The 16636-nt window shown below is 46.8% G+C and overlaps 1 protein-coding gene across 2 annotated transcripts in view; it reads right to left on the bottom strand.

The window, feature by feature from the left end:
- The window catches only part of MYO19 (myosin XIX), a 31778-nt gene that overhangs the window by 13863 nt on the left and 1279 nt on the right, over window positions 1–16636 (bottom strand). For both annotated transcript variants that reach the window (XM_074320932.1, XM_074320934.1), the window contains exons 3-13: window positions 15591–15742; window positions 12408–12546; window positions 11922–12070; window positions 10273–10386; window positions 4635–4767; window positions 3922–3991; window positions 3297–3399; window positions 2577–2673; window positions 2361–2437; window positions 914–1004; window positions 293–464 (exon numbers count right to left, since the gene is read on the bottom strand). In XM_074320932.1, coding sequence (XP_074177033.1) covers window positions 293–464; window positions 914–1004; window positions 2361–2437; window positions 2577–2673; window positions 3297–3399; window positions 3922–3991; window positions 4635–4767; window positions 10273–10386; window positions 11922–12070; window positions 12408–12546; window positions 15591–15602 — 1157 coding nt within the window. In that variant the 5' untranslated portion in view covers window positions 15603–15742. The remainder of the gene's footprint in view (window positions 1–292; window positions 465–913; window positions 1005–2360; window positions 2438–2576; window positions 2674–3296; window positions 3400–3921; window positions 3992–4634; window positions 4768–10272; window positions 10387–11921; window positions 12071–12407; window positions 12547–15590; window positions 15743–16636) is intronic.

Below are 16636 nucleotides of genomic sequence, written 5' to 3'. Positions count from 1 at the left end.
GTGGCAACTTCCCTAAGCAGAGTACTCCGGAATTAAGGCCAAGGGCCTTGCTCGGGAAAACCCCAGGAGCCAATCCCTGCTGTCCTCAAAAGGGAGCAAGGAGAGAAACCCGTCTGCTTTATTTGGCAGCCCTCAGCCTGGGCCTATTATTGCAAGATGGTGTCTGGTTCAACAAACAAGTCAGAGGATTTAGAATTTGTCCCACTCGTGGCAGTGTGGGCTGGGCAGTGTGGGCTGGGACACAGAATTTGGGAGGATGACCTGGGAGGAGGGCAGGGCCCAGTTTGCTCACCGTGCGTAGACCAGTTTGGCCAGACAGTCTCTGCGCGTGTCGCACTCAGCTTGGGAGCAGGGCTTCCGGAACACCTGCTGCTGCCTGCCTGCCCTGATGGTTCTGATCTGCAGTGTCTCCAGCAGTGGGTCTTCTGGGAGCCACAGAAGCGAGGCCGATGTCCTGAAAGAACCTGGGAGGGACAAATCACCTTCCATCCAAATAGCCCACTTCACAAGGCGCTGGCAAGTCATTGCAGCGGAACCATGACCCACCCAAATGGACAGAGGAAACCTCGGTTCTGGTGGGCGAAGTGACTTGCCAAAGGCAGAGGCAGGACTGGAACCCAGGACTTCTGTGTCCCAGTCCTTACTGCCACGTGTGGGGCAAATTATAAATCCTCTGACTTGTTTGTTCATCTGTAAAATGGGGACAATGCTGCCTGCTCACCAGAGATGGGGTGAGGAGTAACTTATCCAGGGCAGGGCCCTACAGCTGATGTGTTAATCAAGGGCATCAATTCCAAATCTCACCCTCTGGCATCCCATCCAATCCCACCAATGTTGGCTATTTTCTGGGCAGGGCCTGCCCTGCGCCCTGGGTATGTGACCTCAGGTGCAGCCACCCCACCCCCGCCCTCACACTTGGCATTGTCCATCAGTTGGCAGGGCTGGGCTTCGTCCCCAGAGTCAGCAAACCGGATGTTGCCGAGGTGCAGCAGTCCAGCTAGGACCTAAGGGGGCGGGAGAAAGGAGGACACACAAAGTGGGCACCCTCACGGGCCGGAGCCTGGCCTGGGATGGGCCTCTCTCTCGCTGAATATAATCATATCGGGATAAATAAGAGCAGCTCCCAATTACTGCCCACTTAGTATGAGACTCGGCCAGACACGGTTCTATACACGTTACATGCATCATTTTGTTTGCTCTTTTCAAAATCAGTGAGGCATGTACCGTGCTGACGCCCACAACAGAGATGAGAAAGGAGAGGTTAAATGAGAACCCAGTCAGTCTGACTTCTGATGCCTCCCAGGGAGACCCCGCTCCTGTTACTTGTGGAGCAGGCTTACTTCTGTGACTGGTGGGGCTTGGCTTGGGGTTCCCTTTGGCCCTTTCTCAGCATTCTTGGGCTTCTGATGGCCCAGCCTGGGGGTGGTTCTGTGACCTTGGTCTCTGTACAGTGGGGGCCCCCAGGGGCTGTAGAAAGAAGCCTGCTGTGCCCAATGGGCAGAGTGGCTGGAGAAGAGGGTTGTGTCACCGCCAAGCCGCACTCCTGTCCAGACGCCTAGTGCTGCCCACTTGTGCCGTCCGTCTGGCCAAGCGCTTGCCTGCTGGTGCCCATACTGGCCATGATCCCCTCCCTGCCTGAGCAGCTTCCAGCTGGAGGTGGAGGTCACTTTCCACTGCACTGCCATCTTCCTGCAGGGGCTTCCCTGTCTCTGCTGCCAGCCTATCCCTATTTACGGGTGGGGAGGTGACGGGGCAGGGAGTAGTCAGCCCCGTCAGCAAAGACAGATGGGAGAAGGGAGGCCACTACTGGGGCTGTGAGGGGCCCAGATGACCTGGGTCAGCTGTGTCCTGAGAGGAGGGGAAAGAAGGTGGGAGGTCGGAATTGCTGTATGGTACAAACTCTATCTGTATCACTTAGGCGGTCTGACCTTGGGCAGGTCACTTTACCTCTAGTTTTCTCAAGTGTAAAATGGAAATAATCTCCAAACAGGACTATTGAGAAAAACCAAGTAAGCTAAGAGGTGTAAACTTGATTTTGCTTGATAATGCTGCAACTTGTGGCAGCATTATTCCTCTGTTCTGATGAGTGCAGCACTAGCTGACGAGGCACCTTGCCCTCTGAGCTCTGTCAGTCACTGCTCTATGCTCTGTACGCCAGCACTCTGTGCTCCCTGCTCTGGCACCCTGACGTCCCGGGTCTGGCTCAGCAGCAGAGAGGGGTGGCCGACCCTTTGGAGTCTGCACAGTGGGGCCCACAGTCTTAGGTTCTCAGAAAAAGACCTACAAGTTCAGAGAAGGGCCCTACGAAAAGGGCTGCCTGTCACCTCTGCCTAAGACAAGTGCACAGCTTTTCTCCTGACCTTAAAGATGTTGTTCTGGGTGGGGGCATTGATGCCCAAATGAAGCATGGCCTCTCTGGTCACCTCGAAACAATCCTCTGAAAAGGAATGCAAGTCACTGCCCAGTGTTAGGACCATAGGTCAGCAGGGGCAGTGAGGGGTGAGGGAGGCAGGCCCTGGGCAGAGGGTGGGGGGTGCTGCTGGGGTAGCCCAGGGTGCTGGGTAAGGTCCCCCTACCTTCCAAGGTCCTCTCTGGGTTGGGCAGCCAGGAGAAGGCGGCTCCCTCCGGGAGGTGCCACTGGAGCCTCTCATCTGCGTTGGCTCCTTTGCAGATCTGTGAGGGGGGGACAGGTGGCTGAACTGGGGGTGCAAGGGAAGCCCAGGCCTGCATAAGCCTGGCATTGGGATGAGGCGTGAGAAATGGCAGTGGCATCACAGGCTGACAGGTTCCTGTAACCAGGCAGGCACGAGGTCAAAAGCAGCTCAAAAGCAGCGGTGCACAGCTCTGGGTGTCTCCAGCCTGATGTAAAGCTCCCCACTGAGGAGGCCGGTGGTCTGGTGAGGAAAGCACAACTGCTGTCTGGGGTACCCCCAGGCCCAATCTGAGAGCAGGGAGACATACTATCCATGCATGGGGGACCCCCCAGTCTGATGGAAGGAGCACAGCTCTGGGGAAGTCTTCATTCTGTTGGAGGAGACAGTTGGCATCCGAAGGAGAGCCCTCAGTAACTTCTGGGCTGATAGAAGACGTAAAACACATGCCCAGGCCAAAACCATCCCAGGAGCCAAGGTCCAGGGTGAGGCAGTGTGGCTCCAAGTTTGCAGGAATAAGTGGGAGCATCACTGAAGGCCAGGTGAAGACGCAGGCATGAGGCATGGGTTGGGGCAGGAGAGTTTGGAGGTACTGCCCATCTCCGCCCAGCATCTGAGCAGCTGTGGGCCCCACCTGGCACAGACCTGGTAGAAGATGTGGAAGTTCCTCTCACTGGAGGCCTGGTAGGCCACTCGAGTTTTCTCTAGGAGGTAGGTCTGGACTGCAGCTCCAGTCATCTGCTGGGTCCTGGGTACAAGCAGGCCAGAGCCCATTCACTCCATAGGCATTTATTAGGCACTTACTGTGTGCCAGACTGCAACCTTGCACCTCCCCACCCCCCACAAGCTCTTTCACTCAGCCAGTGGGGGTCATGAGGTCTAGGTCCTTGGGTGGTCTGGTCTTTCCCCTGCAACCAGCTCAGGTGGGCAGGGCTGAGGCCTCTGTACCTCATTTTGTCCCATCCCAAGGCAGAAGCAGAAGCCCTGGCTTCAAGGTTAGGGGTGTGGCCCAGAGAGGTGGCTGTTTAACTAGAAGTCCCTAAGCAAGGGTAGAAGCCAGGAGGAATGCACACTGCCGCAGAGTCCCTAAGGCTGGAGTAGCCATGGTTCTCTAGAGGTCACCCTCAGGGGTCACTGGTCCTGGTGAATCCCACTACAGGCATGCCAGGACAGGGCTCTGCCCACAGGGGGCACCCAGGCTGGAGACCGCCTCAGCCATGTGCAAACTCCCTGTCCTCCCATCAGCAGGGTGGCAGGCAGCAGCGATTACCTGTTCAGCTGGAGCTGGATGAACTTTCCAAAGCGACTGCTGTTGTTATTCCTCAGGGTGCACGCGTTCCCTACAGATCACACCTGTTTATACCACTCCCCTATGTTCACAGTCCTCAGAGGGCAAGGTGGCTGCAGGTCTGCTGGGGCCGTCTATCCTCAAGTCACCTAAAGGCCCCTTTGTTAGTTTCCATGTCCCAGGGGACAGGACTAGGGAAAGGGCACTCAGGCTTCCGAAAGTGTGATTCAGGCGAGTTAGAACTTCCTGGCAATACACTGAAATGAGCAAGCCTGGGCAGTCAGGGACTGCCTTCTATGAATGGGAAGGGTCAAAAACAAGCTGTCACTGCCGAGTTAGGCAGTAAGGCACAACATCTGGAGTCTCAACATGGACACTAATTGTTGTACATCCCTAGCCAAGTCCCTTTCTTCTCCGAGCCATCAGGAAAGTGTACAGAAGGCCAGGATTTGGATTAGGTCCCTTCCAGCACCACTGTGAAATCTGCCCAGGCTAGAGGGAGGGGATGACCGAGTGATGGTCCCGCTACTGCAAAGAGGCTAAGGGTACCTGGGAGGAGGTTGCGGGTCCAAGGCAGTGAAGAATACTCTCATCCGCCAGCCCCCAAAGACAGAGTCTCACTGCTCCTTCCCTTAAAAGGTGACAAATCCCAGAGGAAAGGGACTGAGGTACTGTGCAGAGGACATCGAGCTCACCGAAAGCTTCCATGACAGGGTTGGAGTTCAAGATTCGTTGCTCGATCCTCTCTGCAATCTTGTGGCTCTCCCAGGATGTGGGCGAGGCAGCCACCACAGCGTAGAACTTCATCAGGCAGCGGGACGTCCATGTCTGTGGCAGAAACAGCCCTGTGGGAGCTGTGTCCAAATTCCCTCCCACTTCTGAGCCTGCCTGAGGGAACAGTGCCCGCTAGCAAGTCCCTCTTCTCCGCCATGCTTCTCCGTGGTGCTGACCAAATGGATGAGTGCTGAATTCAACTGTGTCCTTGGGTGAGGCATTTCCTCCCTCTGTGAAATGGGGGTGCTCACCTCTGCTTCTCCTAGCTCCAGAGGATATATTTAAGAAACAAGGGGGGCTGGGGCAGAGAAGGGACAGTAGACGTGACCTGAGCAGGCTACTCAGTGTCTGAGGGCTCACAGCTAATGTGGATTACTCTGAGCTAAGGAGACTGTATATTTTCTTACCAATCCTATAGGTGCAGGGGCAATTATACCTGTTTTCAAAATGATGAAACTGAGCCATAGGAAAATTTTAAGTTTTATTGAAGATCTTATACCTAGTAAATTATAGGTCTCTGATTTATACCCAGGGAATCTAAAATTTTTACTGTATTTTTTTTAAACAGCTGAAATGAGATACATTTTCATTTTAATTTCCAATTATTTGTTGCTAGGACATAGAAATACAGTTGATTTTTAAAATATATTAACTGTATCTGTCACCTTGCTAAACTCTCTATAAATCACTACAACTTTTTTGTAAGTTCTTTTCTTTTTTTACAGTGAAAAATTTTCATATTTAGAATTAGCCAGCTGGACTAGATGATCCCCTTTTGTTGGCAACAGCCAAAGCATCATAGTCAGGAGCCAGTGGAACATACGCCTTCTTCTGTCTATCAGGCCTGACCAGGGTGCTGACCTTGGCCGCGTCAATGTCATGGAGCTTCTTCACAGCCTGTTTGCTCTGGTGCTTGTTGGCCTTGACATCCACAGTGAACACACGTGTATTGTTGTCTTCTACCTTCTTCATGGCCGACTCCGTAGTTAGGGGGAATGTGATGATGGCAAAGTGGTCAAGCACGTTTCTCCTGGGGGCGCCCTCTGAGGGCATGTGGGCGGCTTTCAGAGCTGCAGTGTCTTGGGCCTTCGGAAGGTGGGCAACGTGCGGATCTGCTTTTATGTTGTGGCTGTGGACACCTTTCAGCACTGCTTTCTTTGCCTCCAAAGCCTTTGCTCTGGCTTCAGGTTTGGGGCTGGGGCAGGGTCTTCCTTCTTTGCTTCTGGCACAATCTTCGTTAAAACATTGTAAATTCTTTAGGTCTATGAGGTGGCAGATGGTTTCTCTCTGCTATTTTCTCAAAGAATTGTGTAGAATTATTAACATTACTTCCTTAAATACTTGGAAGAATTCACAAGTGAAGCCACTGGGCCTGGAGCTTTCTTTGTGGAAAGTTTTTAAGCTATGACTTCAATTTTTTTCATAAATACAGACTATTCAAGTTATATATTCTTTCTTGTGTGAGCTTCAGTAGTTTGTGCATTTCAAAATATCTCTCCATTTCATCTAAATTGTAGAATTTGTTGGAATAAAGTTGTTCATAATAATTTTTTATCAATCTTTCGGATCTTTACGGACTGGTACTATGATGTCTATTTTATTTCTAACATTGGTAATTTGTATATTTTTCTTTAAATTTGACTAGAGGGTTATTGATTTTATCAATCTTTTCAAAACATAGTCTTTGATTTCATTTATTTTCTTTATTATTTTTTTTGTCTTCTATTTTATTGATTTTTCACTTTATTTCCTCCGTCTGCTTATTTTGGGTTTACTTTATTCTTCTCTCCCGCCCCTAGTTTCTTAAGGTAGAAGCTCAGATCATTGATTTGAGTTATTTATTCTTTTCTAATATAAACATTTAATGCTTCAAATTTCCCTCTGGGCATTGCTTTTCTTTAAAGCACAAATTTTGATATGTTGTGCTTCCATTTTCATTCAGTTCAAATGATTTTCTAATTATCCCTTGTGATTTCATCTTTGACCCCATAGGACATTTAGAAGGATATTGTTGAATTGAATTTGGGATTTTCCAGGTACCTTTGTTATTTATTTCTAGTTCCATTCTGCTCGGGGTAGAGAATATAGATTGTATGATTTTATTCTTTTCAAATTGAGATTTGTTTTGTGGCTCGGAATATGCTCTATACTGGTAAATACTCCATGAAAAGAATGCTCAAATCTCAAACTGTAATTTTGATATCATTTATTTCTCCTTTCAATTTTATCAGTTTTTACTTCATGTATTTTGAAACCATTATTAGGTATATACGCATTTAGTATTATTTTCTCTTCTTGATGAATTCACCAATTTATCAATATGAAATGTCTTGTCTTATCCTTAGTAGCATTCCTTGTTCTAAAACCTACTTTGTTCTATATTAATATAACTACTTCAGTTTTCCTTTGATTAGTGTTGGAATGGAATATCTTTTCCCATTCTTTTACTTTGAATCTATGTCTTTATGATTATATTGGGTTTCTTAAAAATATCATATAATTTAAAAAAATCCAATCTGACATTCTTTGCCTTTTAATTGGAGTGTTTAGTCCATTTACATTTAATCTAATAATTACTATGGTTGGGTTTAATCTACCACCTTATTTTTGATTTGTTCTATGTGATCTTTGTTACTTTTTTCTTTCATTGCTTATTGTTGAATTTATTACTTTTATGATTCCATTGTATCTCCACAATAAACTTACTATTTTGGTCTTAGAGTGAACTATCTTTTAAATAGACAAAAAATAAGATTTTGTATCTCCACTGCTCTTTTATTCCTTTGTATCAATCCAAATATTCACCTGGTTTCATATTCCTTTGGCCTAAAGAACTTCCTTTAATATTTCTTATAGTAGAGATCTGCTGGTAACAAATTCCATCAACTTTTATGTGTCTGAAAAAGTCTTTATTTCACTTTCATTTTTGAAAGTTAGTTTTGCTGGTAATAGATAGATATTTTCTTTCAGCATTTTAAAGATGTCACTATTATCTTTGGGCTTGCAGTTTTTGACAAGATGCCGATTGTCATTGTTATCTTTGTTTCTCTTTAGGTAATGTGTATTTTCCTGGCTTTCTTTAAGGTTTTTTTCCTTCTGTTTGGTTTGCAGCAATTTGACTATAATGTGTCTACGTGTGTTTTCTTCCTTTCATCCTGTTTAGTGTTTCCTGAAATTCTAGGATCTGTGCTTGCCGTCATTTGTTAATTTTGTAAGATAGTACTTCTGACTCGCATTGTCTCTTTCTCCTAGGACAGCAATTACACGTACGGTAAACCATTTGATACCATATGCAGCTCTTGGATGTACTTCTTTGTTTTTCAATTTGGATTATTTCTACTGACCTACAGTCAAGTTCACTGATATATTCTTCTGCATGTCTAGACTGATAAGCATGAAGGAAATGTTTATCATGTTTTAAATTTTTATCATTTTCATTTAACTCTTTGTAGTTTTCTATCTCTCTGATAAAGAGATTGGAAAAGTCTTTTATGGAGACACTGACAAACTCAAGAGAAAAATTATAAACATTCATGGTCCCACACATTTAGAAAGCTACCTATAGTGAGGCCTCCGGTCCATAAATAGTTGCTTAATGCCTTATTAAGTATGAACAGAAATTCAAGGATCATTAACTATTTGATAAACTTCTTTTGCATGCAATTTTTTTTACATTCATGACAAGTATAACCACAAGTGGAGGAAAAGGAACGAGAAGGAAACAGAGTAATGCAAGGAGGAGCAGAAGACAAGTAAAAATCATGAAATATCCTCAAAGATAAGAGAATATATTGAATCTATGAAATAAGAACAATATGCTGGGAAGTGGGGGCACAAATAATAGAGAATAAGAAAGAATTCTTAGAATTAAAATTGTTAGTAAAAATTCAAAAGAATTGAAAGGTATTTTTAAAATGGCAAAAAAAAAGAAAAAAAAAAAAAAGAATTGAAAGGTAGAGAATATCTCCCAGAAGATAGAACAAATTGCTAAGAGATGGCAGAATAGCTGAGAAAATTAAGAATATTAGACAATTAATCAAACTTCCTACTAGGAGCTCCAGAAAGAGAAAACAGAACGGAGTAAATTATTAAATTATTAGATATAATTAAAAAAAACCATTTCCCCAAACAAAAGCATGAGTTTCCAAGTTAAAGAGACCCACACATAGGTTCAAAACTGAAAAATAAAAAACTAACAATATAAGCATGTCATTTAGAAATAGAATGCAAACATTCAAATAAACTGCTAAAAGATGTGAAAGTAGCCAGAGAGGGAACAGGGTTGAGAGATACGGGGCAGGATTGCTGTTTTTCTTTGTAAGCCTTGTAGTATTGCTCGATTTTTCATATATGTAACAATGCTGTTATTTGTTAAAAACATATTTTAAAGACATACTACCAGGCCCAGCTCACAACCACAGTGGTTGCTTCATAATGGGTTACTGAGTTCTGGTTGCATGGGTCTTGAGCAGGTCTAGCCTCCGCTCCCCAGAGCAACTGTGGGAGACAATGGGCTTCGTCCAGGAGCTGGGCATCTGCCATTGCACCTTGATCTAGCTCTCGAAGCTCCCCTCTTCACCCCGTCCAAGCCCTCATCTCTGCAGCTTACTGTCTTCATCTGGTTCCTTGTCTGTCTTTCCCAGTGTAGTCAGAGTCCCCTGAAAGCTGGATGTAGCATTTTTCATCTCTGTTCCTCCCCCTGCCATTCCTCAGTGACTAGCCCAGGGCCTAGAACCAGGCAGGTACTCAGTGCTCAGCAATTCTCTCATAGGTGAGTGTAGGCAGAGGGGGGTAATGGTCTACAGACTCCCTTGCGAAGGTAAAAATTTTGTGGAAAGGGCAGGGTGGCTGGGTGAGGCTTGGAAAAAACGTGGTGAGACCTGGGCCAGTAGCCTCCTCTGACCAGCTTTGCAAAATCTCATCCATCCTTGTGCAACACTTGGTCTCACCTGCTGTGGTTCTGCCACCCAGGGAGCCACATGACCACACCAGGAGCTTCTGGCCCAAAGCACGACCCTTGCCAGCATGGGCAACACAGAGGGGACAGGTGGGTTACTCTAATAAACCCTTTCCCACAAGTAACCCAGCTCCCTTTAGAGTAGTATTGCTGTGTGCCAAGCCCGTGTGCACTGGTTCATTGAACTCTCATAGAAGTCCAATGAGTTGGTTCTCCCCTCCTTGCTGTTTTACAGGTTAAAGAGCTGAGGTTTGCTGAAGCTGAGTATCTTTCTGATTGTTCTTAACCACTAGGCTGGAATCCCCAATAGCTGACTTTTGTTTCCAATGGAATCAGTGCTGGGAGAGACCTCTGATGAGAAAATGAAGGTTTGGGGAGCAAAGTATCTCACCCAGAGTTACATGAGGGCTGGTGGAAGAGCCTGGACTGGAATCTGTCTCTTGACTTCCTTTCCAGCTTGCCCACCACTGCACACCAACTCCCTACTGGAGCCAGCCCGGGAATGACCAGGTAGTAAATGACTCCATGATGAAAGACAGCCCTGCCTCTCTGCCCAGCCAGCCAGTCACGAAGTTGACAGGATGGGAAAGGGGCCCTCCTACCTTTCCAGCACCGCTCTCTCCACTCACAACGATAGACTGGTTGACTGGCTCGACCAGGCTCTGGACATTCCTGTAGGTCTGTTCACCCACCCCGAAGATGTGGGGCTTCAGTTTCTGAAACATCAAGGGGTGAAAGGTCACCTGAGGGAATGCCTGTCTTCAAGGAGTGGTTGGTCCAATGCTGGCTGGGAGGGGAAGGCAGCCAATAGCAGTGCCGGGAGGCTTCCTCTAGAAAAATTTCCTGGATGTAACAAGATTAGGGCCAACTGTGGGACCCCCACAGTGCCTTTACCCACTGATCTCTCAGTCTGGAAGCAGTGCTGGCCTTGAACACTTTATCCTCCCATCTTATCTTAGCTGAATAGTCTTATTCTGCTCTTTATTATTTTATGTTATTGTACTTTGCAGTTTGCAAAGAACTTTCTTTCAAGTTACTGCCTAAAAAGTATCTGCATTAGTTGGATAGCTAATCCTATTTTATAGACAAGACATCTGAGGTTCAGAGGGGTTAAATAACCTTGCCAAGGCCACTCAGCAAGAAAGTGCAACCATGTGATTTCAATCCCAACACTACTGTTCTTTCCATCACCAAATATTAGTTGTGCTCAATATGCTGGGCATGAAGCTGGGCACTAGGGAAACAGAGAGGACCGTGACATGGTTCCTGCCTTTGGGGAGGCAGACAGTCAGTGGGATACGGGCTCTCAGGACAACATTCACATGGTCTCCACGTGGACATTAAAACATGCGTGAGTTTCTGGAGCACCAGGCCATCTGCACAGTGCTGAGCCAGCCTGGCACTGCCCACCCAGCAGTGATCACTCACCTACCCACAGCTTCCTGAAGGGAGAAGTTCTGGATGCTGTCAGAGCTGTCCCTCTTTCCACCTGCTCTTGCTTCCAGTTACCTCTCACCTAGACTGTTACAAGGCCTCCAGCTGCTCTCCCTGTCCCGTCTCATCTTCCAGAACACAACACCCCCACTTCCAGAGTATCCCCACAGTGGGCTCTGTTCAGTCCCAGCTCCACGCCTGGTGAAGAAGCTTTGTAGACGCTCTCTGCCTGCCGTGGTGCTCCTGAGCCTTCACCACCAGCCTCAGCTCTCTCTTCCGGCCTCATCGGCCTCGTACTGCCTTTCTCCCAACGGCGTCTTCCCACCAGCAAGTCTGATTTTGCCTCTCCCTGAACACACCATGTACTTTAATACCAACCGGTCTATTTCCTGCCCACACCGCCCCCTCCCCCCAATTTATTTCTCTCAGTAGAGAGGAACATGAGCTCCATTTTCTTGGGCGATCCTTATTACATGTAATTTTATTCTTTTCCAACAAAATGTTTTTTTTAAATACACAAATACACCTTTTAAATCCTTTCCTATTAATAAATTCACAAATAAGGAAAAAAAATACTTTGTCCTCTGTCCCTATTTTAGGTTCCAAAGTCAGTTAAACAATTACTGATTTATTTATCTCCCATTTTGCATCCCTGTCATCTGTTCAAAATTCCTTGAGCTCCTGGTGGGCACGACTGTGGCACCAGCTTTTAAATGACTGCACGGCTGGCGAATAGATGGATAAAGACAGGGAAGCTGCAAGGAGGCCTAGGGGAAGGCAGGAGAGCCCTGGGGCCCAGGAAGTGGCTGAGTCTTACCTGGGGCTGAGGAGCAGCATGGTACTCTCTCATCAGCTCTGGCGAGTAGAGCTGAGGGACAGGCTTGAAGGGGTTCAGAGCCACCAGGGTGCAGCCAGCGTTGGTGTAGAATGTGTCTGCCATGTACCGGGCCTGCAAACACCTCAGGACTGAGGCAGAGGTGCCTTTAGCAAATTCTGGCACAAATGTAGACACAGCACACATAGACATCCGCCTAACATTGCTCCCCCTGCAATTAGCCAAGAGCCATTACGTCCCAGCAGCTCCCCGATGAATAGGTACAAGATCTAATTAAGATGAGCACCAAATCTGGAGCAAAATCTGTGCTGGGGAGCCCCGGTGCAGCTGCCAGGCAGGGCTGGAGCAGCTCACCTGGCTCCAGGTCAGGAGTCCTGCCTTGGTCTGGCCAGGGGAAGCTGTGCTGAATACCCACACAGCACTCCACCCTCTTGGAGACGGCACTCTTGAAGAGAGAGAGGCCCATACCTGTCTCCAGCGTCACAGGATTCACCTTGGTGAGGTCATCCAGCAAGTGCAGTGGGGCCTCCTGGCCTAGGAACTCCTGCAGGTCTTCTCTGAGGGGTTTCCTGCCATGGGCATCAGGGTTTGAACTGTGGCCATTCACCTGGGAGGGAATAACAGAGCCAGAAAGCTGGGACTCAGTCAGCTGGCAGCTGTGTAGGGGTGGAGGCCTGTACAGTAGAAAGAGAACAGGCCTCCAGTATCATAGTCTGGGTGGGTTCAAATTTCAGTTCTGCCACTTACTAGACCTGTGAGCCTGGGTAAGGTACTTAACCTCTCTGAGCCACGGTTTATTTGTGAATAAAGGAAAAGAAAACCAGTTCACAGGGCTTTTGGGAAGACATATACAAAGCACAGTCCATGACCGGCACACAATATGTACTCAATAAATCAATAAATGCTATCCCCTTCTATGCTATGAGTTTCAGCTTCCAGGCTGGCCAGCTGCTAGTCTTACTGGGCCTGGCAGGGGCAGTGGGCCCCAGAGTGGGGGGCTGCTATAAGAGTTATCACAAAGGAAAAGAACCATAGTTGGGCCTTTTTTGAAAGAAACTATTCAACTCGAGATGAAAAAGTAGTCCCATGCCTTCATCACCTGCTTCTTGGGGCTAAATTTAGGCTGGCTAATTACAGTTAGTTTCCTCTGCCCTGGGTCTACTTGAGAGGAAGCCTGGCTCAGAAGTCAGATGAGGTCAAGAATGGCACCAAGGGGAAACTTCTCCCTTGCCCGTGCTGGATGCCAACGCTTTCCACGTTTCCTCCCCACATTTCTCCTGTTGTCTCCCTGGGGGCTGTAGGGAAGTTGGGGTGGGGAGTAGAAGACAGTAACCTGGCTGAAATCTGCTTTTGGAGGAAGGGATCTGTGATATAACATGTGGGTTTCCAATGAGACTAGTGAACCCTACAAGTTAAAACAACTCAAGCCATAGAGCAAGTGTCATCTGAGAGGCCCAGTAACAAGTTTCTTTCCAAAGATGTTGCCTTTTTTCTGAACTTGAGCCCACCATAATGCAAAAGGCAGGCTCTCGGCCTCTAGAATAAGTGCTGAGGTCAGAGCATAGCTGGAGCCACACAAATCCCTCTGCTTTGGGGTGTCGGGGAATCACTTACAAACCCGGCCATAATTGATGAACAACTCTGATCCAACCAGAGAGGCAGCTGAGTATTATGGTCAAGAGCCTGGACTTGAAAGCTAGTTTGCCTGGGTTTGAATCCTGATTCCACCACTTACTAGTTGTATAATCTTATGTAAGCTTCTAAATCATTTGGTCTCAATTTTCCTCATCTGTAAAATGGAAATGGTGGTAGCACCTCATAAGATACTAATAAGCACATAAAGCATTTTAAAAAGGCCCCCAGCATATGCCCCCAAAAGTTAGTTATTATTCTTTTAAAAACATCTGTTTATGTATTTATTTATTTTAATTATTTAAGTGTGTTTTTCAGGACCTATCAGCTCCAAGTCAAGTAGCTGTTTCAATCAAGTTGTGGAGGGCACAGCTTGCAGTCGCCCATGTGGGGATTGAACCGGCAATCTTGTTGTTAAGAGCACCGTGCTCTAACCAACTGAGCTAACCAGCCGCCCCAAAGCAGCTGTTTTAATTAGGCAATATATATCAAGGGCCTTAAAACTACCTATGTTTGTTCCTTAAGCCTGCAATTCTGCTTCTAGAAAATGGTCCTATGTAAAGGCCATAAGAATGTTCAGTGTATACAGAGCCATTTATACTTACAAAAAATTGAAAATCCAAATTTCCAAACAATAGATAGCTTATAGTGCATCCTTACAATGGAATAAAACAGGTTACAAAAAGTATACCTTTAAAAATACGTATTTAGATAAGAAAAATCTAGGATATTCTCTAAAATGTTGGTTATCTCTGCATAGTACAATTATGGGTAATTTTAGTGTTCTTTTTGCTTATCTATGTTTTCTACATTGCTTGTAATAAATGTGACCTTGAATAAGTCACTTAACATCTCTGAACCTCATATCCAAAATGGGGACATAATAGCATTGTATGTATAATACTGCATCTCTCTCGAGGACTAAACAGAATTATATGTGTAAAATGCCTACTACATAGCAAGAGCTCCACATAGAGTAGATGCTATGGTTATGAACGTTACTGCTTTTTAAATAAGAAACAACAAGTAAAAAACGAACAATAAAAAGTCAAAGCAGACATTTATCCTCCCTGCTTCTCTCTAGCCCTCAAGCCTGTTTCATGAGCCAAAAGGCTGGAAGAAGGTCAAGCTGCAGTGTCACCATGGTTCCCTTGAGGTTGGCTGGCCTCACACTCAGTCATCCTGCTGAATCTCAGGCACTTACCTGCCTAGGACTCCACTAGACCATGAGCTCCTTGAGACTAGGTATTATCTTAAACATCTGCCTCAGCCCAGTGCCTGGCAACACTTAGTAAATAAAAACTCAGCAATTATCTATTGGCATTCTCTCTGGACCAAGGGCTGCGTGTGAAGGATGACATGGGTATGAGATAAGGCTGCACAGTGAGGGGTGATTTGGAATCCTGCAGGTCTGGGGCCCCAGTAGCCTTTACAGAGAGGCAAAAATAATCTGGAGTAAGGGCAGGTTTCATGTCCCAATAGCCACCCCCCAAGTACCCTATCATCCATTCATCGGAATCCTTCTATTATTCTACATAGGTCATCTTCTCCCATGTTTTTGCAGAAGCTGACCTCTTTTTCTGGACTGCTTATTTTCCTTCTTCATTTGGCTAATTCCTATTTATTTTTTAGGGCTCAGCTTCAAGGAACACCTCCTTTTGGAAGCCCCAGGTTTCCACTGTGCCTTAAAAATTCAGGATGGTAGGAACAGTTCTCAGGACTTCCTCAGTGGTTCAGGCTTGTGAGGTCACCAAAGTGTCCTCAGGATTCCCTTACCCATCCCAGGGAAAAGAGCTAAAAAAACCACAACAGGAGAGAATCAAATCAGGTATCAGGAAGAACGTCCTGACAACAAGTGAAAGGCACTGGAATAACTATCTGAAGAGAGAAAGAAGAAAGATCTTTAAGGGGTCTTTCCCCTTGTTCCAGGTCGTGGCAGTGAAACTTCATTCAGAAGCGAAAGAAGGGAAGGTGCCGCAGGTGCTTTAGGACCTGGGTTACCTAAGGGTGAGGTTTTACCTGCTGGAGCATCCTGCTTCAGGGTGGTCAGCCAGGGTTCTGGGTCACAGGCACGAGGAGTGCTATCCACCTGGTCTTGGGGGCACAGGCTGGGGCATCGGTCCAGCAAAGGGCTCAGTTCTGGAGGAATCTGAGACAAGTCACTCCAGAGCCTGTGGCATGGCAGAGAAGACAAGGGCCAAAACAGGTGAGGGCGTCAAGCAGGAGGAACCAAAATGAGAAGCAGAGTAAGCCTGGGCAGAGAGGGAGAGTCTTTCCTGTCCCCTGCCAGTTGGGGAACAGGGGAAACTTTTACGAGAGGTTCTGGAGGCTCCCTGGGCTCCTCCAGGGCTAGTTTTATAGTGGGGTTTTTGGTGGGGCTACAAATCTTCTGGGTCACTGTGACAGGAAGGATGAAGACACTGGAAGACAGAAGCCTCGTGCTCTCTCCTCTCCACTAGACAGAAATGTCCTATTTTAGTATAGCCAGTGGTTGGTGGGGAGGGAGGCTGGAGTCAACTCGAGGTTCCAGGAAAGCTGTCGTGCGGGAGGGACATCACAGCTCAGTCATTCACTGGGAAGTCACATCACCTTCCTGGCCCACTTTCATTCCTCATCTGGAAAATGGAGATAATCTAACTCACAAGGAGTGGCTGTGAAGGTCAATCAGGTCACGGATTGAAAGCACCCCACAAACTACAAATCTGAATATTCACTCAGAGGAGAATATTATTAGTACAACAAACAATATTCGGGGAGCACTAATCAGGTAAAACTCTCCACTGTCAAATTTAAGAAGGTGAGGATTTCAGAGGAGGGGAATCTGTCTGAAGAGAGGGGGTGCTATGAGGCTGGACCTAGGCCAATCTCTGAAAAACTGTTAAGTGACCCTCAGACTCAGAATTTCCCAGGCCTCACGCTGTCCCAGCAAAGAGGGATGAGAATGAGGTGTCTGTAATGGATTAATCCTGGTGGAGACTTTCTTGAGGCTCTGAATACATCTAGCCTTTGAAAGAACTCAGGGAGAGGCACCTCTAGGGATACCGGACAATGGATATTTCAGGCAG

Source organism: Rhinolophus sinicus, linkage group LG15, assembly GCF_036562045.2.
Source record: "Rhinolophus sinicus isolate RSC01 linkage group LG15, ASM3656204v1, whole genome shotgun sequence".
NCBI classification, from domain to species: Eukaryota; Metazoa; Chordata; class Mammalia; order Chiroptera; family Rhinolophidae; genus Rhinolophus; species Rhinolophus sinicus.
This window is presented reverse-complemented; position numbering and strand designations above follow the sequence as displayed.